At 42.2% G+C, this 26853-nt stretch overlaps 1 protein-coding gene across 2 annotated transcripts in view; it reads left to right on the top strand.

Annotated features, from left to right (window-relative positions):
- The window catches only part of TRPC3 (transient receptor potential cation channel subfamily C member 3), a 63002-nt gene that overhangs the window by 9978 nt on the left and 26171 nt on the right, over nucleotides 1-26853 (top strand). For both annotated transcript variants that reach the window (XM_006125590.4, XM_006125592.3), the window contains exons 2-3: nucleotides 7497-8268; nucleotides 18716-18901. In XM_006125590.4, coding sequence (XP_006125652.1) covers nucleotides 7497-8268; nucleotides 18716-18901 — 958 coding nt within the window. The remainder of the gene's footprint in view (nucleotides 1-7496; nucleotides 8269-18715; nucleotides 18902-26853) is intronic.

The raw sequence follows: 26853 nt of genomic DNA, 5'->3' as shown, positions 1-26853 counted from the left end.
TCCATTAGTACTTATTAGCCAGGCTGGGTAGGAATAGTTTCCCTAGTCTCTATTTGTCAGAGGCTGGGAATGGAAAACAGGAGAGGCATCACTTGGTGATTACCTTTTCTGTTCACTCCCTCTGAGGCATCTGGTATTGGCCATGGTCAGAAGACAGGATACGGGGCTAGATGGACCTTTGGTCTGACCCAGTATGGCCATTCTTATGTAAAAAGCTGTACACCTAGGGTTTGTCAAAGCTGCAGCTGGAGGAGTGATTGGAGTTTGGTTAAATACATCCCAGATAACTTCAATCTAGCTAGCATAACTAAAACTAGCAGTAAAGCTTCAATGGCATGGATCCGGGCACAGGTTGTACAAGCCTTCCTAGTACCTTGGATTTGTGATACAACTTCTGTTACTTGTATACTTGTGTTACTAGCCTGAGCCAGGATCCGAAGAGCAGCTCAACTACTGTCCCTGGTTTGCAGGATGGGGTCTGACTGTGTCTTCCCCTTCCCGATTCTGAATCTCCACCTCAACAGGGTGGTTATTCAAATTGTGCATTGCTAATAGAATTGACTTGTAAGCTAGCATTAACTCTGTTCAAGAATGCATTGGCATCAGGTGATCTAATGAGAATCTCAGTTTATTTTTGTAATTGCTTTTATCCTTCATGGTTACAGAGAAAAGCTTGAACACGTGAACCCTGAAAAAATAGAAGGCAAACTAGGAGAACCAAAAATATATTACACCTTGTGACTATTTTTAAGGCAGTCGCATGATATCTTGGGGGACCTGATTTGACTTTTGAATGCTTTGAGTTGCCAGGACTGAATGAGGGTATGTCTACACTACAAAGTAAGTTTGAACTAACGGACGTTAGTTCGAACTAACTTTCATAGGCGCTACACTAGCGCTCCGTTAGTTCGAATTTAATTCGAACTAACGGAGCGCTTAGTTCGAACTAGGTAATCCTCATTCCATGAGGAGTAAGCCTAGTTCGAACAAGCTAGTTCGAATTAAGGGGTGTATAGCCCCTTAATTTGAACTAGTGGGAGGCTAGCCCTCCCCAGGTTTCCCTGGTGGCCACTCTGGCCAACACCAGGGAAACTCTTCTGCCCCCCTCCCGGCCCCGGACCTCTTAAAGGGGCACGGGCTGGCTACGGTGCCCGTGCCAGGTGCAAGCCTGCCAGCACCCAGCCAGCAGACCTTGCACCTGGCACGGATCGAGCCACCCACCTGCTGCCCCCCAGCCCTCCCCCTCTTCCCGGGACCAGGCTGGCGGCTCCCGGGAACTTGCCCAGGACCGCAAGAGGCGGGCACCTCGTCCACGATCTCCGCACTAGGCACAGGAAAGTGGCCGGCTTAGGCAGGATAGCTGCCAGCCTGGCCACCCAGGAGCAGGTGTGCAAGAGAATCAAGGGGGTCCACTGAGACCCCCGACCCTGAGCCCTGAGCTTACAATGGCCGTCCTGGGTCAGACCAAAGGTCCATCTAGCCCAGTAGCCTGTCTGCCGACAGCGGCCAACCCTAAGGACCCTGGAGGGGATGGACCGAAGACAATGACCAAGCCATTTGTCTCGTGCCATCCCTCTCCAGCCTTCCACAAACCTTGGGCAGGGACACCACTCCTACCCCCTGGCTAATAGCACTCCATGGACCCAACCTCCATGACTTGATCTCACTTCCCTTTAAACTCTGTTCTAGTTGTAGCCTTCACAGCCTCCTGCAGCAAGGAGTTCCACAGGTTGACTCTTTGCTTTGTGAAGAACAACTTTCTCTTACTAGTTTGAAGCCTGCTACCCATTACTTTCCTTTGGTGTCCTCTAGTCCTTCTTTATGGGAACTAATGAAGAACTTTTCTGTATGCACCCTCTCCACCCAACTCCTGCTTTTAGAGACCTCTATCTTGTCCCCCCTCCGTCTCCTCTTTTCTAAGCTGAAAAGTCCCAGTCTCTTTAGCCTCTCTTCATATGGGACCTGTTCCCAACCCCTGATCATTTTAATTGCCCTCCCCTCTCCCAGCCTCTCTCTTCCCCTCTCCCACCTCCTTTTCCCAGTCTCCCCCAGTTTTGTTCAATAAAGACAGATTCCATTTTGGAAGACACGTTATCTTTATTTTGTACATCAAAAAGAGGGGCTAGGGAAGGGTAAGTGGAAGGAGGTGAGGGAGGAATGGGACACGAGCCCCCGATGGGGAGGACTGGGCTGGCTCTGCGGGCTTCTGGGGGTGGAAGTTCTCCTGCAGCCCCCCAATTACCTCCTCTCCCCAGATGGCAGCCTGCGGCAAGTGCAGCCGGGCTGATGGCCGAGTGCTGTGATGTGCCCAGTGTGGGCATTCAGGGCAATCCAAGCCAGGACTGCTTTGCAAGCGGGGCACCCCTGAGAACTGTCTGTCCGGGGTGGGGGTCGGGACCCTTTAAGCACAGCCCTCGGCTAGCCTGAGAAAGCATCTCCACGCTCTAAGTCCTCCTCTGATGCCCTGCCGGCACTGCTTCCGGCCATCCTTAACCCCGCTTCAGGGTCCACTTAATGTGGACGCGCTAGTTCGAATTAGCAAAATGCTAATTCGAACTAGTTTTTAGTTCTAGATGCGTTAGTTCGAATTAGCTTAGTTCGACTTAACTAATTCGAACTAAGTTAGTTCGAATTAGCACTGTAGTGTAGACATACCCAGGGGGATAAGTTTAGTGCAATCAAAAATTGAAAGCTAAAACTTCAATAATTCAATATATTTCACAGATTCCTTTTTAAAAAGTGATCCTTAAATCTGAGAACTAGAGATTAGAAAATGAAACAGCAGACTGTCTGATTCTACATGTCTTACTTTGACTCTTTCCACTGACTTCAGGAAGGTTTCTGAATTTAATGAGAGAGTTGCCCTGGTCTAGTCATTTAGCTATAATATCTGGCAATATGGTACCATAGAAAATTTCCAGCTCTTGATTTTTTTTTTCAGCAGGTCTGTTAGGGCTTCAGTTAGTAAAATATCAGCAAGCTTCATCTTCTGTATTTTGAAAAGGCATTTCACATGCACATCATATCTTTTTGTCATCAAATACATGGCTGCGTACATCTTTCCTATTGGCAAAACATTCTCCACAGTATGCCTTTGGAAGAATGTAGCTCCACCTACAGAAACCAAATGAGTCTCTTTACTCTAGCAGCGGAATCTGAAAGAATGATTAATAGAAGGGGAAATAAACATTTATGGAAAAATTGCACTGAATATTTGAGAAATGAATAATATGTTAATTTGTGCTTATTTCCTAAAAGACAGAAGGGTTGCAAAATGAATTGTTAGAACTTCTTTAGAGCAAGGATTAAGCATAAGGAAATTTAATCTGTCTTTATTTGCTGTTTAATAAAATTATAATACAAATATTACAGAATATAAGAGTGATCCTCCTAATAGGTACATTACATCTTTGGATGGGAAAGAAGGGTAGAATCCAAGGGCATGTCAAATAGTATTTATGATCTTATTTAAATAGCCTTTTTTTGTTTGTGATTTAAGGATAAGAGGGTGATAGCATACTGACTGTTCATGACCTATACTCTACAGTCAAACCTCTCTCAAAGTGCTTTCACATGCAAAATAAGCCTAAATCAGTTCTGAGCTGAGCACAAAATTACAAATCCTCTTTGTAATACAGCTTTTCCTTTTTGGTAGACATAAGCAATTTTCAGTAGCGACGGAGAATGTATGTGTTTTTTTGGAATACAGGCAGTCCCCGAGTTACGCGGATCCGACTTATGTCGGATCCGCAGTTACGAACGGGGCCCTCCCTCTCCCTGGTCTCCAGCAGACCAGGGAGAGGAAGCAAAGCGGCGGAACACGCGGGCAGTGGACAGCCCAGACGCGTCTGGGCTGTCCGCTGCCCACGTGTTCCGCCGCTTTGCTCCCTGTCTCCCTGGTCTGCAGACCAGGGGGACGGGGAGCAAAGCAGAGCAAAGCCGCGGAGCCTGGGGTTCTTAAGTTGAATCTGTATGTAAGTCAGAACTGGCGTCCAGATTCAGCCGCTGTTGAAACTGATCAGTTTCAGCAGCGGCTGAATCTGGACGCCAGTTCCGACTTACATACAGATTCAACTTAAGAACAAACCTACAGTCCCTATCTTGTACGTAACCCGGGGACTGCCTGTACTTGTTTGGCATGTTTCAAAAACTACATCTCTCTTTTAACATAGACCACATGGTGGTGCCACACAAGTCACTACTGCTTTACAAAACAAAACTGAACATGATTGAACATTTAAATAAGATAAAATTATTTTATCATGGGAGAGGTCTGCCACTGATAATTAATATTGCAATATCACCATCCCCATTGCATTGAAACAGCTCAGCTAAAATATCCAGGGACTAGACCAGTATGCTTTCAGGATGCTTGTAGTTTTCATAAAGTTATAAATAGTTTGTTTTGCTCAGTATATTGCAGCTGGTGCAGACAACTGCAACAGCAGCATCACTGTTACGTCATGAATGGAATTTTTCATGAAAATAAAAATCTTTTGGTCTGATATGGCTGCAGCTTGTAGGGAATGCCCGCAGAAGTCAATGTGAGTTCTTTGTACCAGGTCAGTACAATCCAGTCAGGAAAGAACACCATTAAGAAAGTTACATTGTCAAGGACTCAAATGTTAAGAAATGCTCAAATTAAGGTTGTGTATGGTGATACAGTCTTTCATTACACCAACAGACACTATTTTTTCCACAGGACTCTTGCTTCATTTGATGCATAAAAGGACTGTATTTAGAAAGCAGCTATTTATTATTTTATTGACTATTTGTTCAATATACATCCTTATTTACTGTACACTGCTCTGAAGACAGAAGTATTTTTCTCATGGGTTTTTCCATGGCACTTATCACTATAATATGCAAGTGTTTCACAATCATTAATTACTTTGCTCTTACAACACTCTTGGGCAGTGAAGGGATATTGTCCCCTTTTTAAAGGTGAGGAACAGTGGCAGAGAGAGACTAAGGTCAAAATTATACACTAAGGTTAGGTTCCCAGACTGACCTATCTTTTCACAGTATTTAAAAGTTCAAAGCATGCTTCTTGATTAGAACTTCTGTACATCAGATGTCATGATTTTAAATAACCAGAAAATAGGGACAAGAAAAATAGCGCACAGCTAGTGATCCCTTGTGAAAAGTTTGGTATTAATTGTCTTGCCCAGCATCAGACAGGGACTCAATGGCAGAGGCAGGGAGAGACTCCAGTTCTCCAGAGCAGCATTCAACTACCTTAACCACGAGAACATCCTTTTGTTCCCAGTCATCCCCTCACTCTTTCACCTTTCAACTTCTGAAAAAAAAAATCCCACCAGCTTTTGTCACTACACAACCCTCTTTGAGTCGTCCATTCCATGCACTGAATGAATCAGAAGTCTTGAGGGGAAACAGTAGATAGTCATGTAATTAATGATTTTAAAATATCTTCTTTCCCACCCTTCACCCACCTCTCTCTCTCTCTCTCTCTCTCTCCACAGATATTTACTTTGTGTATCTGATATTTACTTTGTGTATTTTGATATGTAATATTGATAATTTGTGTTTTTAACAGTTACAAAACTAATCTTTTGAATCTCAATGTCAACTGTCATGAAATAATTATGGTTTGAGCCCCTCCGCCACACACACACACATAATTTCCCATGATTGTGCAAATTTAAATTGATACAAAAAAATTTAAATATACTTAAAATAAACATTGATGTGATCTGTGGAAATTATAAAACAAAAGTTGAAAACTTCATCAGAACTTGGCCAAATATGTGTGAGATTTCACAGGCACAGCAAGAGGCACATCCCTGATGATAGGGCCACCCCCTGTCAAATTTCAAGCCCTTGCTCCAAAACATAGACACTCCTACAACAGCTTCTAAAAGTACAGTAATTCTTACAACCAATTCATTAATATGAGAAAAACAATGTATTTTCCCCTAAATTTATATTCAGAAATAGCTGAACTATTTTGCTTAAAATTTCCAAAATAATTCAGCTTGAGGCAGACACCCAGCATGAAGAATTTTAATCGTTAATGTTTGGCAGAATTATAAGCAACTGAAAACAAGGTTTTATAATGATGGGAAATGTCAGGCAATCTAAATAGCAGATGGCAAGGGGGCCAACAAACTTTGCTGGTCTCCGAGAGAGATGGGGGGCAGCTCTGAGCCCGCTGGAAGGGGCAGGGTGTCAGGTGGAAGGGGCAGGGCTGGGAACTAGCTTCTCCCCAAAAGCCCTTCTGTGCTGATGCTCGTACACAGTCCAAAACTCTGGCGGTAATTTAAAGGGCTCAGAACTGTGCCCACTGCTGTTTCTGCTGTAGCAGCAGCAGTGGCTGAGAGCCCCAGACTCTTTCAGATCACTGGCCCACAGGGCAGCTGCCTTCTTGGTCCTCCCTCTCAGCCGTCAGCAGATCTGAGAGATGGTGCTGCTAGCTCTGCCTATAATCATATAATCACATGGCTTGCAGCGGGGGAAATTATTTTCTGTTAATAGGTCTGTATTTCATTAATTGCTGTCATTCAGTAAAATGGCACCGTGGGAGATAACTTTGTGATCAGCAGTAATGGACCAAATCATGAAGTCCTCACTCTCTTTTCACCTAGTCTTTTTTTCAGGAAAAACTCAGATTGCCATTAGCAAGGGCTGAGTACACTGTTTAGAAGTTGGCCAAACAGTGGTAGAGGTGCATGGTAAAAAAATGTGTGCCTGGTCTTGTACTGTTTATGTGCAGAGATCACTAGACAGGGTCAGGAAGGAAAGATTTCCACACTTACAGCATTGTATGTGATGCAAGGTACCATATGGTTTGTTTGTATTTTGATTTCCTCTCAACCACCAGGTCTGTACCACTGTGGGAGGATACAGGACTACTGTTTCCTATGCATACCTATTGAATGTGCTTAGAAGGTATTTTTTAAACAATATTGCACATAACAATATTTTACCGTGGTCCTTGGGAAGAAATGGACCCATAGGAAATGAATCTGTGAATACCTTTCAGTTGTGTGCAACACAGTATAAAGATCTGTGACCCCCTCCTCTACCAAGGAGCCTTTTCTGTGCAAGGGCAAAGGTTGAAGGGTCAGGCCAGAGAGAGACAAAAGGAGACAGATGGGCACGTAACGGTAGATCAAGGGTGAGCGACATCCGGCCCGCCAAGCCATTTGATCTGGCCTGTGGCTGCGCTGCCGCTCCCCCAATTGAGCCAATTGAGACCTGGGGCCCGGGGAGTGTGTGCAGTCATTCTCTATTCAGAGCGGCATGGCGCCTAGAGGGAACTGCCTCTTTCTGCCCGAGGCCCCACCCCTTTTAGGGGGCCCATCCCACGACCACCTACCAAAATTCAGGAAGTGCCCCCCCCTGCAAAAATTATTGCCCACCCCTGCACTAGACAAAGGAGAAAGTCATCAGCAACTGCAGTTGCTGGTGAAGAGTCTGCCAAGGAAATGACTACTATAACAGTCTACAATTATTTTATCTTTTCTGCTTATTAGGTCCATTGAAGGAAGCCCATCTCTGAGACATCTGACTATGATGAGGGAAAAGGGAAGGAGGCAAGCTATCAGAGGCCCAGCGTTCATGTTCAACAACAGGGGCACAAGCCTCACTGCTGAAGAAGAGCGTTTTTTGGATGCAGCTGAGTATGGGAATATTCCTGTGGTGCGTAAAATGTTGGAGGAGTCAAAAACACTAAATGTCAACTGTGTTGATTATATGGGCCAAAATGCCTTGCAGCTGGCTGTGGGGAATGAGCATTTGGAAGTGACAGAGCTTCTGCTGAAGAAGGAGAACTTGGCGCGAATTGGAGATGCACTGCTGCTTGCAATCAGCAAGGGATACATCCGGATAGTGGAAGCAATTCTGAATCATCCTGGCTTTGCTGCAAGTAAGCGACTGACTCTGAGCCCTTGCGAGCAGGAGCTCCAGGATGATGACTTTTATTCCTACGACGAAGATGGCACCCGCTTTTCTCCAGATATCACTCCCATCATTTTAGCTGCTCATTGCCAAAAATATGAGGTTGTGCACATGTTGTTAATGAAAGGAGCAAGGATAGAAAGGCCTCACGACTATTTCTGCAAATGCAATGACTGCACTGAAAAGCAAAAGCATGATTCTTTTAGTCACTCCAGGTCAAGGATAAATGCCTACAAAGGTTTGGCTAGTCCTGCTTACTTGTCTCTTTCCAGCGAAGACCCAGTTCTCACAGCTCTAGAACTCAGTAATGAGCTTGCTAAGCTGGCAAACATTGAAAAAGAATTCAAGGTAAGGGTTCTTTTCTGTCTGCCTCTTTTTTTTTAATGTTATCTTTACATGTAACTTCATCAGATGCTTGGCATTTTTTCCTGTATATTATCTTTTGAGTTGCAGTTGGTTGATTTATATTGTTCCTTTTGGTTCTAGATCATTTGAGTGCTCATTGAGTAAACCATTAAAAGGCAGTTTTGCTTGAAACAAAAGTGGTTTTACAACTGCTGTGTGCCAAGAGTTATAGAAGAAATGTCAGTGTGAGTGTTACTAACTCTGCAATGGATGGAAAACAATTATATTCCCTGTAATAGCTAATAGTTATTTTTACTGAAATGCTCTCTAGAAGGGTGATATAAACTGAGCATCAAGCAGCAAAATTACACTTTTCTTTTACACAACAATAATTGTATTTCTGTTTTTTATTCACAGCCATTTTGAATGGTGTTTTCTACAAATTATGTGGTCGTTGTTTTACCATTGGCCAGTCAGTTTTTTTCATTCAGCTTTCAGAAATTTATTTGTTTGCCCTGCAGTTAAAATATTTACCTATGTAATCACTTTTAATCTCTTTTTGATTTGGGTGTTTTAACATACACTCTCTGTACACTGGTTAGTTTACATATCTCAACATCTCCATGAGGTAATTCATGATTAGCCAATGATAAATATTACCCAGTGCTGCCTCTTGATGATGTGCAGTTCCCTGTAGCACCTCAGAAGATACACTCACAAAAAATAACTCTATGGTTGAGGCTACAATGCATTACAAAAAAACCTGGATCAGGGAATGACAGATTGTAAACAGCAAGTGGTTATATAAATGACATTGCATCTAGTTGCAGCAACATTTTTAATGGGTTCCTGCAGGGTCAATGTTGAGTACTGCTTTGTTTAATTAACGTCTTCATACATGATGTGAAGGAGGGAAAAAAGACTCATTAATCTTTACAGATCACAGCCAGCTGTAATTTATTACAAATGCAATGGAGGACTGAGAGGAAATACAAGTGGGTCTAGAGTGGGTGGCAGAGAAATGGGTAGGAATTAATAGAATTAAGTTTCTTTTTAACAAAAATGAATGTATCCTTCAGGACAGGAGTAAACCCAAATATTGTTAGATAACAGAAATGAGGCAGAACTAGGAGGAAGTAAAGGTTTAATGCTGGGAGAGTTAGAAGGAATGCTTTAATGCTGCTATGTGTGGTTGTGAGATAACAGAACAAAAGTTTGTGGTACAGAAATGTTTGGCACCACTTACAGAATATAATACCAAAGCAAATATTTTCTAATTAGGGGATGGATTCTGCACAAAATTCATATAGGCTCTGTGGCCCTGTGAACTCCAACCACTGTGGCATTTTCTCAGGAAAAATTCTACTGTAAGGGCTGCAAGACTTCTGGGTCCCATGTGGTTCCTTGTAGCCTACACACCCTAAAGCCTCTTTTAGTCTTTAGTTCCCCTAATCTTGAACCTCTCATCTTCAATTCATGGAGAAGGAAGCTGCTTTGAAGAAATAATATATTGTCTAGTCTATATTCCCCACACTCTCTGACCAAATTATACTGAAGTACATTAAATTATGTCCTTATTTCCAGTGATATATATTAGTCTGGGAAAGGATTTTACAAAGACAGAACTGAAAAGTTAGAGGGTAGGTTGTTTTTTGTTTTATTTTTTTTGCCAAATAGGGACTGTCCCTCCAAAACAGAGACTGTTAATATATGCCCCACCCTCTGAACTGTGGTCACCTGCTTCACGCACAAATTATTACAGAAGGAAAAAACATAGCTAATATCAGTGTAGTGTTTTTTTAACCATGGATTATTTCCAGGAAGGATCCTGTCTTCCAGAGGTATGTGTGCACATGCTGGTGACTCATCCTTTTAAATAATATTTCAATAACAAAACCATAAAGTTAATGCTTTTTTTCTGATTCTTCACTTTTCTACTGGACCAATGCAGCACTAAATCCACACGTGTTTCACTGTCTGTAACATTAATTATTTTATTACACTAATGCTCAAACCCCTGTTAAATCAGGGCACCCCTGCACCAGCTGCAATACAAATACATAAGTAAAAGACAGTCCATGTTGCAAAGAACTAAATCAAGACAAGAGGTTGGGGTGTGTAACAAACAAACATTGTCACAAAGATGCGGTCATGCAAAAACATACAGTAGCAAACCGCAGCCAAAGTAGAGCAGAATGTCATCAGTATAAACCCTGTGACAGGGAAATCCTAAAGATGAAATGTTTAGATGCACCTAAAAGGCCAGATTGTGGCAGTTATACTACTGCTGTGTGAAGTGGGTGATATGGGTTCAAGTGACCCCGTGAGACACACTGGAGAGATTATGCCTCAGGTCAGAGAAAACTGGTCTGCCCTAGGCAAAACTTCAGTGTTGCCCCTTTTCTATTCTGGTAGATTTCTGTGGCAATAATCTGTTCCCTGTCCCAGCTTCCTCCACCCCCACAAGGGCTGAAGATCCTTATCCCCTGAAGTCCTCTCTCAGAACTGCTGAGCTTGAGCTCAATCACAACAGGATCTGGTCAGCCCTTCTCCAACCTCCCCTGCTTTGGGTTCCCATGTTTCTAATTACTGGTAACCAGACCCCCAAGGCCTTGTCCCTGCTTCACTTCTTTCCCACAGTCCTTTCCCCGTCTCTAGTGCTTCACCACAGGCCCCGCCCCTTCTCCAGCTCTTCCTCACAGACCCTGCCCATGCTTCCCGTGAGGCCCTTTCCTCTTATCTGTGTCTTCTCCCCAAGGCCCAGTCTCCCGCCTCCCCATCCCAATCAGTCATTGAAGCATCTCAAGGAGCTTGTCTGCAGGTGGGAGGTAGCGCCAGATCAGCACGGTCTGTCAGAGTAATGCTTTAGCTCCTCCCTCCACTCCACTGCAACTGGACTTTTTGTTCAGGTGGCATTTAGGGTTGCCAAGCCTCCTTTCCCACCAGACTTTCTGACTGAAAAGCAGGCACTTGGCAACCCTAAATGACACCTGGACATAGAAGACATAAACTGGAGTGTTTTGGTAAAACCTGAACAGGGGCAACCCCACCTAGACTCCCAGCCCAGACCCCTCCAGAGTCCCACTCATGCCCATCTCCTCCCATTCCATATCCCCCTGCCTGCCTGTCCCCCACTCAGTGAACACTTTAGGATATATGACTGTGGCCTTGCCTCCTTCCTGCCCTCCTTTCTATGACTTGCTCTGTAGCGCTGGGGGGGAGGGAGAAAGGGGGTGGCAGTACTGGTCCCAAAAGTTCAAAAAATCATGAGTCAGACCCAGCAAGAGATTTTTTTTTAAGGATTATATATTGTTTTGATCTTTACTTTTTTACCTTCCCCTGCCCACACCTACTTACGATGTGAAACAGCTATGCGGTTGCCAGCTCTCCCAGCTTTATAGCAAGGTGATATGACCTGCTGTAAGTGTCTGAGCTGGTGCAAAACTTCTGGCTTCTCTCCTAACCAACATTCTAATGAATCAATACTTCATCCACTCAGTCTTCATATCTGCTCATTCCCAGACATCTCCAATTATGAAAATCCTAACCCCCAAACCAGTTGAGCCTCACCCCCATCCCAAATCTGCCCTTTGCCTCTATAGGTACATCTTGTAGTCAGTGCTAGGTGTTCTTCATCACTTCCAGACCTTGTAGAGGGAAGGACTTTCCATTGTTTTCCCAGCCTCTAGGGAAGGGCAGCTTCTAGGATTGTTTGCTCTCTTCTTCCCCTTCCAATGCCTGGAGTTGTAGAGAATGGGATGGAAATGGAAGCAGGGAGGAGAAGGGAGTAGACTGACCCTTTTCTTCACAGGATGGCACCGTAGCAGGGAGATGGGAGCAGAACCAATTTCAGTTGCTAGGCTTTTTCTGCTTTCTCCTTCCCCGTCCCTCCTGTGAGGTTGATATTAGTTGCTTTATCTTCCCACCTCCCTCCCCAGCAAAAGACTCCTCTCTGTTCCAGGGGTGAAGGGGAAAATTCTCTGCCTACTTCCTGCAGAAGCTTTTCCACAGGAGGTAAGTACATGGGGAAGGCATGGAAGGGTGGAGTTTTTCAGACGGCTGCTAGACTGATTCCACTAGCAGCCTAAATCACATTACTTCCAATAAAGTCGTGACAGTTGCCGACACACGGTATTCCATCAGGGCTGCAGGCAGGTGTGAAAGGACTGGGGAAAGCAAAAGGGTTACACAACATACCACACTGGAAGCCTTGGAGCTAGAGCTGGAATGGAGAGAGCAGCCTGTTAGCAGCTCTTTTCTGTTATCTCACCTGAATCTGTTCTAGGTTGTTTACCCATGTCTGTCCAGTGCAAACCCAAGTTGTGACAGGCTCTTAAACAGAGCTGCCTTTGCTACAAATGTCTCTTCTCAGTCCCTTGTGCCAGGAAGCTGAGGTTAAAGGTGAATGACGTATTCACTCCTTGCTATGCATTGCCACCCCCCTTGTTACTCTGAGGGGAAGCTGGCATTTCCATCCATATGGTAGAGGATGGTCTTTAGTTCTTTCCTGCTCCCTCCTCTGGGATCATCATGGGACATAACTAGGGATTTCAGTTTTCATTTCAGTCAAAAGCAACTGATAAAACATCATGGAGCATAATTCTTCCAAGCTTTGGTTTTAAAATGTAAACACAACCCCCTCTTATGCCTAGAGAACAGCAAGTTTCCTTTCAGCAGAAATTTACACACTGTGCTTAGAGACTATGGTAAATTGCAGTCTGTCTAATTTCCTGTTTGCACTCTGCATTTCACTTTCTGGTTATATGTAGCAGCAGCAGGGCGGTAAGCAGTTTTGGACGTGGTTTCCCAAAGAGTGGGAGTGTCGGATACAAATATTTAATGGGGTGTTTTAAAAGGTGTTTGGGCTAAATTTCCAAAAGCAGACATGCTTAATGGAATGCGCACTCTTGTGCATGTGACATTTTAGATTTCAGTAGCTGAAATCATGACATTTATTATTTTAAAAATTCTATAACCATGAAATTGATCAAAATGGACCATCACTTTGGTAATGCTCTAAAGATAGGGATGTGCATCTCAAGGCAGAATTTGTCACTTTTTCCAAGTCATTTTATATACTCTTCCTTAGCTGAACTAATAAAGAGTATTCAAACCTGAAGTATATTTAGAACCAGATTTTAAGAACTCATATCCATATAAATTAGTGTATACAAATTTATGTTTGATTTGTACATTAAGTCCCTAAATGGTCATTTCGAAACTTTCAGATTTGAATATGAACTTGTACCGGTTGTATGAGTAAATTGTGCCCCTAGGTTCTGTCCCTTTTGAAAATCTGAATCATGACATATGTAATATGCATTAGATATATATTTTTTATCTGAATAAATACTTCTGCTATCTAAGAACTTGCTTAGAAATTCTTAAAAATTTTAGTGGGGAAATCCATGTTAGATTTTTATCCCAATTCCTCATTCCCTGGGCACATTTCTGTTGGAGTTTTGGGTGTGCAAAGAATATTGGATTAGATCCAGAAAATAGTAACCAATATAATGGTTGGAAATCTATGTGTAAGTTGGGAAACAAGTTCCCACAGCAATGACACCCAAACCTCTTGGCTGTGTCTAGACTGCATCCCTTTTCTGTAAAAGGGATGCAAATTAGACACATCGCAATTGCAAATGAAGCGGGGATTTAAATCCCCCCTGCTTCATTTGCATAAACATGGCTGCCGCTTTTTTCCGGCTCAGAGCTTTGTCGGAAAAAAGCGCCAGTCTAGACGGGGATCTTTCGGAAAATAAAGCCTTTTCCGAAAGATCCCTTATTCCTTTTTTAAAGAGGAATAAGGGATCTTTCGGAAAAGGCTTTATTTTCCGAAAGATCCCCGTCTAGACTGGCGCTTTTTTCCGGCAAAGCTCTGAGCCGGAAAAAAGCGGCAGCCATGTTTATGTAAATGAAGCGGGGGATTTAAATCCCCGCTTCATTTGCAATTGCGATGTGTCTAATTTGCATCCCTTTTACGGAAAAGGGATGCAGTCTAGACACAGCCCTTTGTATAAGAAGGGCCTAATGCTTACTGACATTAATTGCACCACTCTGGCAATGTAAAGAGATCTTAGAGTGGATAAAAATTTAATTGCCACAGTTATGTAGCCATAGTGTAAATGAAGATCAGGCCAACAGCATATTGTATTAAGGTTAAACTGTTAAATTGATGCCTAAATATTTATATGATTAATGTGGCTAAGGGATGGTTTTTGTGGAATGAAACTGAATTGCAAAGGTCTAGGTTTTGTTTCTTTTAATTTTTCAAAAATAACTGTTCACTAACATAACTTTTTCCATTAAATGTTCATGTTCTTTTAAGAAAGAAAAAGCAAGTGAATTCTTACACGGTAAAGGAAGCTGTATGAGCTGCCTGCATGGTACACTATTATTTTCAGAGTAGACTCCTTTGCTTCTCAGCCAAGTTCTTTGATTAGCAAATCCCACATTCATCACTGACGTATGAACATATCCATAAAGGTATTTTAAACTGCAAAAAAAGCCAGTCCAATTTTCTTAGAACTAAATGTAATGTGAACCTTTTGTATTTATGCAAGGACAAAATTTGGATCTTGCTGCATAGAAAATGCCATTTTGATAACTCAAAAAAACCCAATTATTTGTCACCAAACTTTAAAAAAAATCAGGATTAAACAGAGAATAGGCCTAACTAATGTGACAACAAAGACTGATTTTTCTGAAAAATTATGAGTGCCTGAAAACAGAACTTAGGATGGCTGTGATGTCCTCTCCCACCAATATAACGCTATTACTGTAGGCAATGAGTTTCATGTGGGTGTATCCTCCCGCACACTATCAGTTGCAGGATCTGAGCCATAATCTGTTGCCTTATGTTTTGTAAATGGCGTGTGGATAATAACATGAGAGGACTCCGTGTTTCGAGAACTAAAATGCCTTTTTATTAAGAAAACTGTATACAGAGGTGCTGCAACTGCAGCTAGCCCTGACGCCATATGTACACTGACTGGCTTCTTGGTGCCTCCTCCAAACTCTTCTTTCTTGTATCTGTGCTACTCCTTCCGAATTCCATGCAGGTTGCAACTCCTTACATTACTAATGAAATGTTAAGTGTTAATTTCCTTTCTAATGCCTGCTGTTTTAACTCCAAATGACTCTGTACATGATGATTAATGTGCTTTCCTTTCCACCATTTATACAAATGCCTATTGAGTTGTAGTGAAAACGGTAGCAACTGTCTTTAAGTAGCAAATTAATCATTTCAGGGAGATCTTTCAGGTTCTTAATTACTGACATGAAATGCTTTGTTTTTGGAAATTAAAAATAGTACTCAGTTTTCTAAATACAAATATAGGCTGGACCTCTCTGGTGCGGCACCCTCGGGACCTGACTGGTCCTGAATGAGGGAATTTGCCGGACCAGGGGAGGTCCCCTGCTGTTGGCCCTGCAGCCCACTGTCCTTCTGCGCTGCTGGCCCCAGCTACCCTCCTGCTGGATTGCCATGCTGCTGCGACCCTGGCAGCCCAGACTATCACATCTCTGGCCTCAGTCCCCACTATTGGGGTTGCCACATCCCTGGCCTCAGTGTCTGCTATTGGGGCTACCACATCCCTGAATCTGGCCTCACTACTGGGGCAGTTATAGCTGCCATGTCCCTGGCCCTAGCTCCACTACCAGGGCTGCCACATCCCCATCCCCATCCCTGCTACTGGGGCTGCCAGGGCTGCCATTGCTGCTGCATCTCAAGCCCCAGTACAGGGGCTGCCGCAGCCCTGGCTGCATTACCGGGCCTCGAGCCTTGGTCCTCAGCTCCAAGCCACCAGCCCTCTTGCCACTGGGGCTCACAGCCAGGACTTCTAGGTCCAGGAACTTCCATGGTGCTGTTGGACCACGGACGTTGCCAGACCAGAAAGTCCTGGTTTTTGGACGTCCAGCCTCTGCTGTACAACATTGAAACTTTCCAAAACATGTTACAAAATACAAATTCAGTCAAAACTATTCGCAGAAAGGGAAAGAAGTTAAGGAGCTCAGAAGGAGAAGATATATTTTCAGATGGGCAGATGATAAAGCTGAGATATATAGGAAGGATTTTCCAGATGCCCAGCGTCACAGAGAGGAAGGGTCTCAGGTGAAGAGTGTTGGAGAAGATGGAGTTTGTTAAAAGGAAGAGATAATACCAGTGTGAAGAGAAAATAGGGAGAATGTGAAGAAGCAAAGGATTCACATTGGGCCTTTTATGGCCTATGGGAAAACTACTTGGAGCAAATGTGTGCAATGTTTTAAAAGAAAAGGAAGTAGAATCTCAAATTGAGTCCTGAGATGAATGATGGCATAGCTGGATTGTTTATATAAGTGATGGGATCATACTTTGTTGCATGTGTGACCAACTACACCTGTATAAGAGGGAGTCAAGGGCTGGATCTTGGTGAGGTCACAGAGGCAGATGTTACAGAAGTGAAGGTGAGAAGATGACAGCATGAAGATTTCAACAGAACTGGAACCAATCGATAGGCACATCAGGCTAATGTCACAGAGGTGGTGACAGGCAAATATGCAGAGATAACAGTTTGCAGAAAGAAGGTTTAAGGTTTGGCATCATACTAAGACTATGTGCAGAGGTTAGATCAACAATATTGAGATGCAGCCACAAATTTACTGTGAAGATAAGCAAAGAGGGTGGACAGATGGAAGTTGTTAAAGGTGTCGACAGACATGAACAACTGAGCGTTACCAGTGTGAAAGTAGCAGCTACAGTTAACGGTAGAAATAAAATGACTCAGTGGGAGGAGGTGAATGGAAAAAGGGCGGAACAGTTAGCCATGTGCTATGCACTGCATACAGAAAAGCTGCCACTGCAGCACCCTAGAAATAATAGTGTGACAGGTGGGATTTTGACACACCTACATAACGAGGGATGTAATCCAGAAGGGTGGCACACTTTTTCAAAGGAGGCACTCAGGTCACAGAGAATGAAGAGAGTCCTAGAGACAGCAGAGAAATGTATTTGCTACATACAATTGAGAGATTCCCATGATATCGCCGGCTCTGAACCCAGACTGAAAATGGCCAAGGATATTGTGGTGCAAAATTGCAGAGATGAGAAAAAGCTACTTTTATAAGTGTTTTTTAGAAAAAGAAGAGATAGGACATTATCACCTATGCTGCAAGGATGGAGGCAATGGGCAGCTGAGGTAAATAGCTTAGAGAAGAGGTTCTCAAACTTCATTAGACACCCTTCTGACAACAAAAACTAGTACGCTGCCCCAGGAGCGGGAACTGAAGCCTGAGCCAAAGTTTGAACTCCACTGGCCTGGTTGAGGGGCCAAAGCCAAAGGGCTTTAACCCCAGGCAGGGGGGCCAGTAACCTGAGCTCTGTTGCCCAGGGCTGAAGCCCTCAGGCTTCCGTTTTAGCCCTAGGAGGTGGGGCTCAGGTTTCAGTTCTGGCCCTGCATCCCAGCGAATCTAAGCCAGCCCTGGCGGCCTATTTTGGGGTCCCAATCCACAGCTTCTAAACAGCACTGTCTGGGCAAACCATGTTTAAATTGTGTTAAACTACATTTAAAACCACCTCCGTGACACAGTGTTAAAACCTAGTACAAAAGGCTGTAAAAAGAATCTCTAAATCAAGGGAAAATTCTTTTAAGAATGGCAGATACTGACAGGTTTTAAACACTGGCAGAAGGTAATAAAGACAGATCAGTTACTGACAGTAACGGTAGTGAAGGGAGAAATAGTGGTGGACAATGCACATGTGAGAGGAAACAGCAAGGAATTAAGAATGTAGGTAGTTCTGTGAAGAGACTGGTCCATTTCAGACATATGCAGGAGGAACATAGAAGAGGGGGAGAGGAAAGGAAGGATAAGGTACCTAGGATGTGCTAGAAAAGAAATGTATGAATTATGGCAATCTTGGAGTTTCTCACAAATGCTGGGAGACATGATGGGTGAGGGAAGGGAAACACAGAAAAAAAAGAAATGCAAGAACAAGGAAAGAAATGCAAGAACTAACACCTTTAGCAGTGATGGAGGAAGAGAAATTAGATTCTGTAGCCCAAATGACAATCCCTGTAGAATGTCTCTGGCACTTAAAGATACATTGGCATTTTTTGCAGAAGTAAGGTTAATAAGTCTAGGGTTCTGGTCTCCAGTTTGGGCACTTCCATTTTACCACAGAAATTTCTTTAGCACTTCCATTTCGATCCAGGATTCTTCTTCACTTGCCCTAACCCTTTGTGTAGTATTGTAGTGCTTCTTCCAAGGTGGCTGCTGCCCTTAGTAGAGGGGAAGTGATTGTAATTTATAATATACATTTGCAAAGTACTTGGATGCCTTCAGGATATAAAGTGCAATTTAAATATGACATTAATAAGCTTTCATTAATTTGTCCATATTTCTTTACTGTCGACTGCTTAGCATATCCATCATGAGAGTCAACGACTATTATCTTTAAACTCTTCTCTTTCAGAATGACTATCGTAAGCTGTCTATGCAATGCAAGGACTTTGTTGTTGGTGTTCTTGATCTCTGCCGAGACTCTGAAGAGGTAGAAGCTATTCTAAATGGGGATTTTGATGCTGAGCCAGTTGAAACACAGAGACACCGAGCTTCACTGAGTCGTGTCAAGCTAGCCATTAAATATGAAGTAAAAAAGGTAACTGTCTAACCAGCACTTGCAGACAATGTTGGATGTGAATGCATTGTATCATGTTCCGCATGTATTAACGAATGGACAGTAAATTGTCTAAAGACAAAATATGTGTGTGATGGGGTGCGGTCACAGTTAACCCTGTGATGCTCTTCCCTGGTGCTGTTCCCTGGTGATGCCACTGACACGCGTCTTCTTGGTTTCTGGGGGTCCCCACCATCCTGTCCTGCTGGGCCAGATTCTCTGGTTTCCCTCAGACAAGGCACAGAGTTGGGTTAACCCATCCTCCCATAAAAGAAATGCAGGCATTGGACCATTTCAGATCCATTCAGGAGAATGCAGTTCTGAGGCACAGCATCTAGGAATCCCGCCCCCGAAAGGGATCAAACACCCAAATATATCTGTATTTCTCTAAGTAAAAGTTTTACACAAAGAAATCCCATGAGGATGTTTGCCCTCTTTATCAATGACAGAGAGACTATGCATACTGATTGTTCTGCCAGGTAACAATTATTTATACCAGACTTGATAATAAACAAAGGTGACTTTATTAAGTACAAACAGCAGGATTTAAGTGGTTGCAAGTGAAAATGGACAGAGCAAATTAAATTACAAAACTAAAATGAAAAGTAAACGTAAAGCTGGTTCTAGTTCACTAATCTTAATACAAGTAGTTCCTTACCCCAGAGAGCCTGTTTATATTTCAGGCCAGTCTTCAAGTCAAGGATGAATGTTTACTCTGGGTCGCCAGTGGTTCCCTTTGTTTCTTTTGTATCTTAATGTGCCAGGCCCTTCCCCAGGCCAACTTAAGACAAAGAGATAGATAGCTTCCCACTGTTTTTATAGATTCCACCCAAGAATCTATAAAATCCAAGAAACTCTTGTTCTTTACACCCAACTTCTATGGAAAATTAGCTGTCAGATTGCTTAGACTTAAAGCATAAACAAGGCTGTTCTTGAGTCATTAAGTTGATTGCTCACTCGTTAAGGCTTCTGGGCACATCGACAGCTCATATTTTCACATTTAAAACCCTAAAGTCTTATACCTCATATTTTTAACTTTACATACAAGAATGTACAAGCACCCAAAGAAGATATACAGATCCAGCAGATTTCCACATTGAAATTGATAGGTTACATGAGTATTTTGTCCAAAGCATGATTGTGTTATGCATATGTGTATTTATAAGCCAATTTCATAAAGTATGGGGGGGGGGGGGGTCTTCACAATGTGAACCAGATTTGCAGGAGATATAAACTAGCACACATACAAAACCCTCCAATAGAGCTATGTCAGTGTATGCCAGCTAAGAATTTGGCCTGTATTTTTAATGACAGAAATAGCATGTGCCAAAAAGATTATCCTTTGCCATCTGATGTCTTTTTCCATGCTTTGTTAAATGAGCTTGCCTTTATAGTCAAGTTCCAGTATACAAGCATCTTCAATGCAAAAATCACCATCACTACGTTATGGTATTTTGCTTGGCATTCTCAGCACAGAGTGAGAAAGAAAGAAGATTACTCTGTCTCAATGCCCATTCAGTCTCCTCACATCCAGTGGTAGAGCACATTAATAGGGGACATGTTTCTGGTGCATGCATTGTTCCTGATCTGTAGATAAAGTTTTTAGGTCCTAATCTTAGGCCATTCACACATGGCACACAACATGGTCTTAAATGCAGTAAATTGGTGATCATGGCAATCCCAGAGAATCTCTGCTGTTTATGGAGATTGTCAGGTGATGAAAAGACACTCTAATTACATCTTTGCCACCCCCACCAGATGGCCACGACGGAGAGAATGACAAGAAGAAAGGGGGATATAGCCAGGGACTCTCCACCCTCTGATGGCTCTTGGTACTGTAATTGCCTCTTGGGACCACTGGAAGCTTGTGATAGTGCTAACAGCCACCAAATTGCAGAGCAGATTCTGATCTGGGGGTCTGCAAAGGGTACTTTTGCCCTCTTATCAACTTCATGTGAAACACTTTTTGGCTTCACACAAAAATGCCTTAAGTAAGGCACTCTTGAAAATGTCACCCATAGTCTTTACTGTATTTTTGTCTAGAGTTTTGAGTTCATCTACAAAAAATGGGTGGATTTTTGCAAGACAAGCTTTGCTAGGACTGCAGGTCCATGTGATAATTCATGAGAACCTCCCTCCCCTTTCTTTAAAAACAAGGGGGTAAAAAGCTAATGTCCTCAGAAATACATTGTGTGGGAAAGCAGCTCCTAATTCTGATAGACTTATCTGACTTATCTGATAGAGCTCCTATACTTAGTATCCTATATTCTAAATAAACAAGTTAATGCTCCTCCAGAAACTGGGTATGATTTTGAGACTAATGCTCAAGATGGCATCTCAAACAACAGATGTCCAAGAGAAGTAAAACCAGGTGAAACTTTTTAGTACCACTAATCTGATTTGCCATGCTAAGGAGTTGCTTCAGTGCTGTTTTCTTTCCTTACTGTGTGCTAGCTTCCTCCACGTTTAAGCTGCAAACAGTCTCAAAGAAGTTACTGCCAGCAGGCCAAATGTTGCAGTTCTTATTCAGGCAAAACTCACTAAAGGAATGTTCAACTGAAAGCAGTTTGTCAGGGGCTGGTAATGGATGACAGGGGAGGGATCACTTGATGATTATCTGTTTTGTTCACTCCCTCTGGGGCATATGGTGTTGGCCACTGTTGGAAGACAGGATACTGGGCTAGATGGACCTTTGGTCTTATGTTCTTATATTCAGTGGGAGTTTGGCTAGAGTAAGAGTGAAGGATTTGATCATAAGGTACAACTTTTAATGGATAATAAAGAGGATGCAGCTTTATTGTCATATATATTTTAGCCAAAATTTCAAAACACGCTAAAGCCTGTTCCTTTTAGGAGCTTAACACAATTCATGAGAATGTTAAAATTGGCTGATGTAATTTTATAAGCACATCTACTAATACAAAAAATAGACATGTATTACAACTTGCATGGTTACATAGTAAACTAAATGCAAACAGATGGTGAAGTGTGGCTCTCTGTTAAGTATCTGCAAGATGTTAGTCAAAACCAGCTAAATAAAATTGGCATTTTCTTGCTTATCAGACCCAGCCTTTGTGCTATTCAAAGTGCAATGGGAGCCGGATTGGGCCCTAAAATAGAGATGTGTAGTGTGAGGAAGGATGTGGGTGTGAGAAGTGATACAGCGGAAATACAGAAGGCACCAGTGGAAGAGGTGATATGGTAGGAAGCAGAGGTGAAAGTAAGCGGGTGCGTCCTGGTTCATAGCTGTTACAGGAGGAGTGACAAGATTTGGTTCAGGATCCTTATCTTCCAGGTGCACTATGAGCTGGGCCCAGGATGTTTAAAAGACCACCTAGACAGCCAGAAAGAAGACTGGTCAATAATTACACTCCTCTGGAACAACAAAAAAGCTTGTCTGTGTAGAAACCAGAGCTTTATTTGGAGGTGCCTTTGAGACTATGGGATGAAATCCCCCCAAGATATAAAGACCATCACCTTCCAGTCCAAGTGCAATACACATTTGACTGTGCCTTCTTTTTTAACATAAATCTATAGAAACATTTATATTTATAAAAAAACAAACATTCTCTACAACCTTACCTAAAGAAGACCCTCCATTGTATATGCTTCCCCTGGGTGGAGGATGAAAAAACATACAACAAAGGAGAGATGTGTAGTCATGTAGTTTAATATAGTACTAGAAAGTGGTCAGGCAGTATGGAGGGGAACATGGTTTTAAAACCTATATAAATTAGAATAAAGGGAAGATAATGTGGTTGTAAGTGGTTAAAGTCACATCTAATCTCCCCTTGGCAGCCTTTTGATCTACTTCCTAAAGGGAATTTGCATAACCCTTGACAATGCTCTCTTCCCTACTTGCTCCTCTCTTGTGTCTGTAAAGAAGCAGATAACATGGGCAGTTTGATTTGTCCATGTCAAATCAAATTGCTTCTAGACCACTAACAACAACCTTGTTGCTGTTGATCTGCACCCTGCTGGTGAACAGTGGAACTATGGGTACATCTACACTGCAACATTATTTCGAAATAACGAGAGCAACCAGACAGTCAGCTCAGGATAAGGGGCTCCCCAAAGGCAGCGAGGGGTGTGTGGGTTTCTGAGTGGATAAGGGGAATACAGCATCTGCCTGGGGAGCACAGGGTTGGGGGCCTGAGTCCCATCCTGAGAGCATTGGGATATTTGGCTGTGGACAAGTATTAGAAGTGTGCTAGAGCTGGGGGACTTCACTCTCCAAGGTCAGTTTATTTGAGCAGAGAAACTGTTTGTTCCCAGCTCCCCTTAGATATTTGGGGCGGGGCATGTAATACTTCCCCTTCCCCCAGGATTTGTTAGGGCTGGATTGTTTTAGAACTAAAAGTAACTTGTTAACTTCAGTTTCTGCTACCCAAGGTGAACTTGCTGCTTCCTACTGTGTGGCCCTGCTTCTAGATCTGCACCCTGCTGGTGAACAGTGGAATTATGGGTATGTCTACACTGCAACACTATTTCGAAATAACTAGTGCTATTCTGAAGTAACTTAGTCTGCGTCTACACAGCAGGCAGTTATTTTGAAATAGTGTCACCCTCCTGTAACCCTCATTGTGCAAAGAATAAAGGAAGTCAGAGGAAGAGTGCTCTGTTTTGAAATAAGTGCTGTGTATACACTCCCTATTTCGAAATAAGCTATTTTGAAATAAGATACACAATTGATGTAGCTCGATTTGTATAGCTTATTTTGAGTTAAGTCCTGCAGTGTAAACACACCCTTACTCTTACAAAAGAAAAAAGCACAAGAAAACTAGAACTCAAAACAAACTAAATTATACATACAATGAAAGTGTGTGTGTGTGGGTGGTTTTTTTTGTTTTTTGTTTGGTTGGTTGGTTTTTTTCAGAATGGGCCCTAACTGAGTCAGGATGACTCTCACTTTTTCAAATGGTGATGGTTAGTTCAGGAGTTCACTAAGCTCTTAAGGACTGTTAGCTTTTTATCTGCCATTCCAATGTAAGCAGAAAATGCTTTAATATGTGATTTGGTTGGAACATGAGTCACATCTCAGCGTATTTAGAGAATTTGCTTTTTAGCAAAGTGGATTAAAAGGTGAAGATCACTGTCTTGTTTAAAGTTGCTGCATCAAATTACTGTTTTTCTTCTTAAGAGATTAGGGATTTCCTTGTCTTCATTACTTGCCTCTTGGTTTAATTTTTGTTAGGAAGCCTGCCCTATTGTACTTCCTATAAGCATTTGTAAATGAGATTTGACATTAAGTGGAAATTAGCTTGCAAGAGAGTTGGCAAGCAATCATGAATGGTACTTTATGATCTCAACACAGAATAAAGAATAGTAAAGTGTTTATATTATACTTCGTTTGAGAAACTCAGATCAAACTGTAAAATTCAGTCTGAAACAATCTGTCTGAGCTACATAGAGAATTATTTAGCCTTCATACAGGAGTCCTACATGAACAATTGTATCAGAACAATTTTAGAAAATTGTGAAGACTCCTATAATTTTCCAATTTAGTGGAATTATCACAGATCAGCAAAATCTGTGTTATGCCCCAGCTTTTGAACAGTCCCTTTAGAGAGGAACCCCTTTAGAGTGCTAGAGTCTCAAGGGGTCTTACCCTTCTTTCAGGATAGGCCATCTAGTCTCACCACCTCCTAAGCAGAGCTACTGGACTCCAGCACTGTTGCTTCACACAGTGAGCTCTGCCTACTGAGACCAACTGAGAAGATACCCCTTACTTGTACCTGCTTCAGGCAGTATTATAGAGACATCCAAACAGCATTTTCAAAACAGAGTAGGATTTATTAGTGAAGTGTAACACAGCATAGGAAGTCATTAAGTAAGCATAGAGATATGAAGGTTAAAGCATAGTCCATTCTGGCCAAGCCACAATTTACCAGCCAATCTGTAGTTACCTCCAGTTTCAGGCTGTCTCTCTCAGTCCTCATGTGTGAGAGAGCTTAAGTTTCTTCTAGTACCCACACTTATCCCCCTACCTCACCTATCACGATCCTTTGTTTTTAAGGTGTGTGGGTCGGGGAGGAGGGTCTCTGCCCAGCTTTCCTGTTGAGTGTGTCAATTCAGGAGTCATTAGAGCTTGCATTGTCTCTGATCTAGGATAGTTTGGGCCAGTTTCTTAGGCTATGTCCAAACTACAAAGGTAAGTCGGAAAAAAATACGCAAATTGGAAAAAACAATTTGCCTATCTTTTTCCGCTTTTCTGTCGAGAGAGGCTTTTCCGAAATTTGGTGCATCTACACAGTGCCAAATTTCAGAAAAACTTGCTCTTTCAATACATCCCTTATGCGTTGTAGAACGAGGTATTTTTCAGAAAAAAATTCAGAAAAGCGGATGTGTTTTTGGACATGGCATTGCTTTTCTGGGATACCTTTAGTATCCCGGAAAAGTGCTGCAATCTAAATTTAGCCATAATGACTCTTTATTCCACCCAGAAAGGGAGGTAACAGATACCTGTCTCTTCCATGCAATCAGACATACATTTTTTCTCATAACTGGGTAGCAATGTAAAGTATGGAGGAAACTGAGGCTCGCAGAAGCTTCATAAAATATTTAAAAATATTTTCACTTTATTACACAAGTATTGGCAAACCTGACTACTTTATAATATAACAAAGAAACTTTGTTCTTGTATGGTACTTATCTTTAAAGTGCGTGGCAGGCACTTTATCTGAATCTTCACAACACTGTGTGAGGCAAACAAATACTATTTATTATCTTCATTTTACAAATGGAGAAACTGAAGTTAAAAGTCAGACTCACTTAGAATGAGAAAAGAATCCGTGTTAGAGCAATGAAGATGTTCTTACTTTTGTGTTAAGCCTGCTTAGGCCAGGTCTATACTAGACCCAGAAGGTCAGCTTATGGTACGCAACTGCAGTTACATAACTAACGTAGCTGGAGTCAACATACCTTAACCTGCGCTTGGTGCTGTCTTCACACAGTGGGAGGTCGATGGGAGCAAACCCTCCTGTCAGCTTCTCTTACACCTTGTAACTGCAAGGAATAACAAGTACCAACCAGAGGCATACTTAGCATTCAATTTAGAAGTTCTTAAATAGACCCGCTAAATCAAATGCCAGAAGATTGATCTCCAGTGCATAAGTATAAACGTGGCCTTAGTCTTGTCTTCAAGTTCACACCACTCTCACTATATGGCAATCTTCCTGTACATCTTCACAATAATATAGAAATACAAAGTCCGTGTTTCTAAACCAGGGCCACACAAACTCACTTTTAAAAAATCCAAACAAAACAGATTTTAATAGACTAAAGCTTAAAAGTTATTGAAACATGTACCAAGTTTCTTTATTTGAAACTTCATTTTCTATTTCTTATATCAGTGTTTATTTGTAATTAATATTAAAATGGAATTAAGTACACTACTCCATGCAATTAGTCGAAGTGTGTCTTAATGTAGAATTTCCTTTTGGTGAATATACCCTTCTCCTTGTATATGTAGATCTCTTACTGATACCAATGAATGTAATGTGGGTGTGCATCTACTTGTTGCAAGTAAAAGATAATGTATCTGAAAAAAGAAGTAGATCTCAGGATGTCTCAGTTTTGCTTTCATGTTCTACTTCCCTGAAATGTTCTGACAGACAGAAAAAAGGCTATGGAAAATTAGAAGACACTAACACTTGCATGAAGGATAGCATCTGAGAAACAATCCAGTGTGGATGTTGTATTTATTAATAATAATGATAATTGATAGCTCTCTGAGAAAAGCAGGTTCCTAAAACTCAGCTTGATAGCATTTCTGTCTGTTGTTAACACGCTGATCATTTCATTTGTATGCTATGCATCTTTGCCTCACCTCTTGTCTAGTTTTTGTCTTTTTAGAGTCTAAAGCATACATGTGGAATTCTCAAAAGCACTTAGAAATGGCTAAACGAGAGGTCAGCACTAAAGGATTTGCAAAT

Source organism: Pelodiscus sinensis, chromosome 5 (assembly GCF_049634645.1).
Source record: "Pelodiscus sinensis isolate JC-2024 chromosome 5, ASM4963464v1, whole genome shotgun sequence".
Classification (NCBI taxonomy): domain Eukaryota; kingdom Metazoa; phylum Chordata; order Testudines; family Trionychidae; genus Pelodiscus; species Pelodiscus sinensis.
The sequence above is the reverse complement of the archived record's forward strand: the minus strand, read 5'-3'. Positions and strand labels throughout refer to the sequence as shown.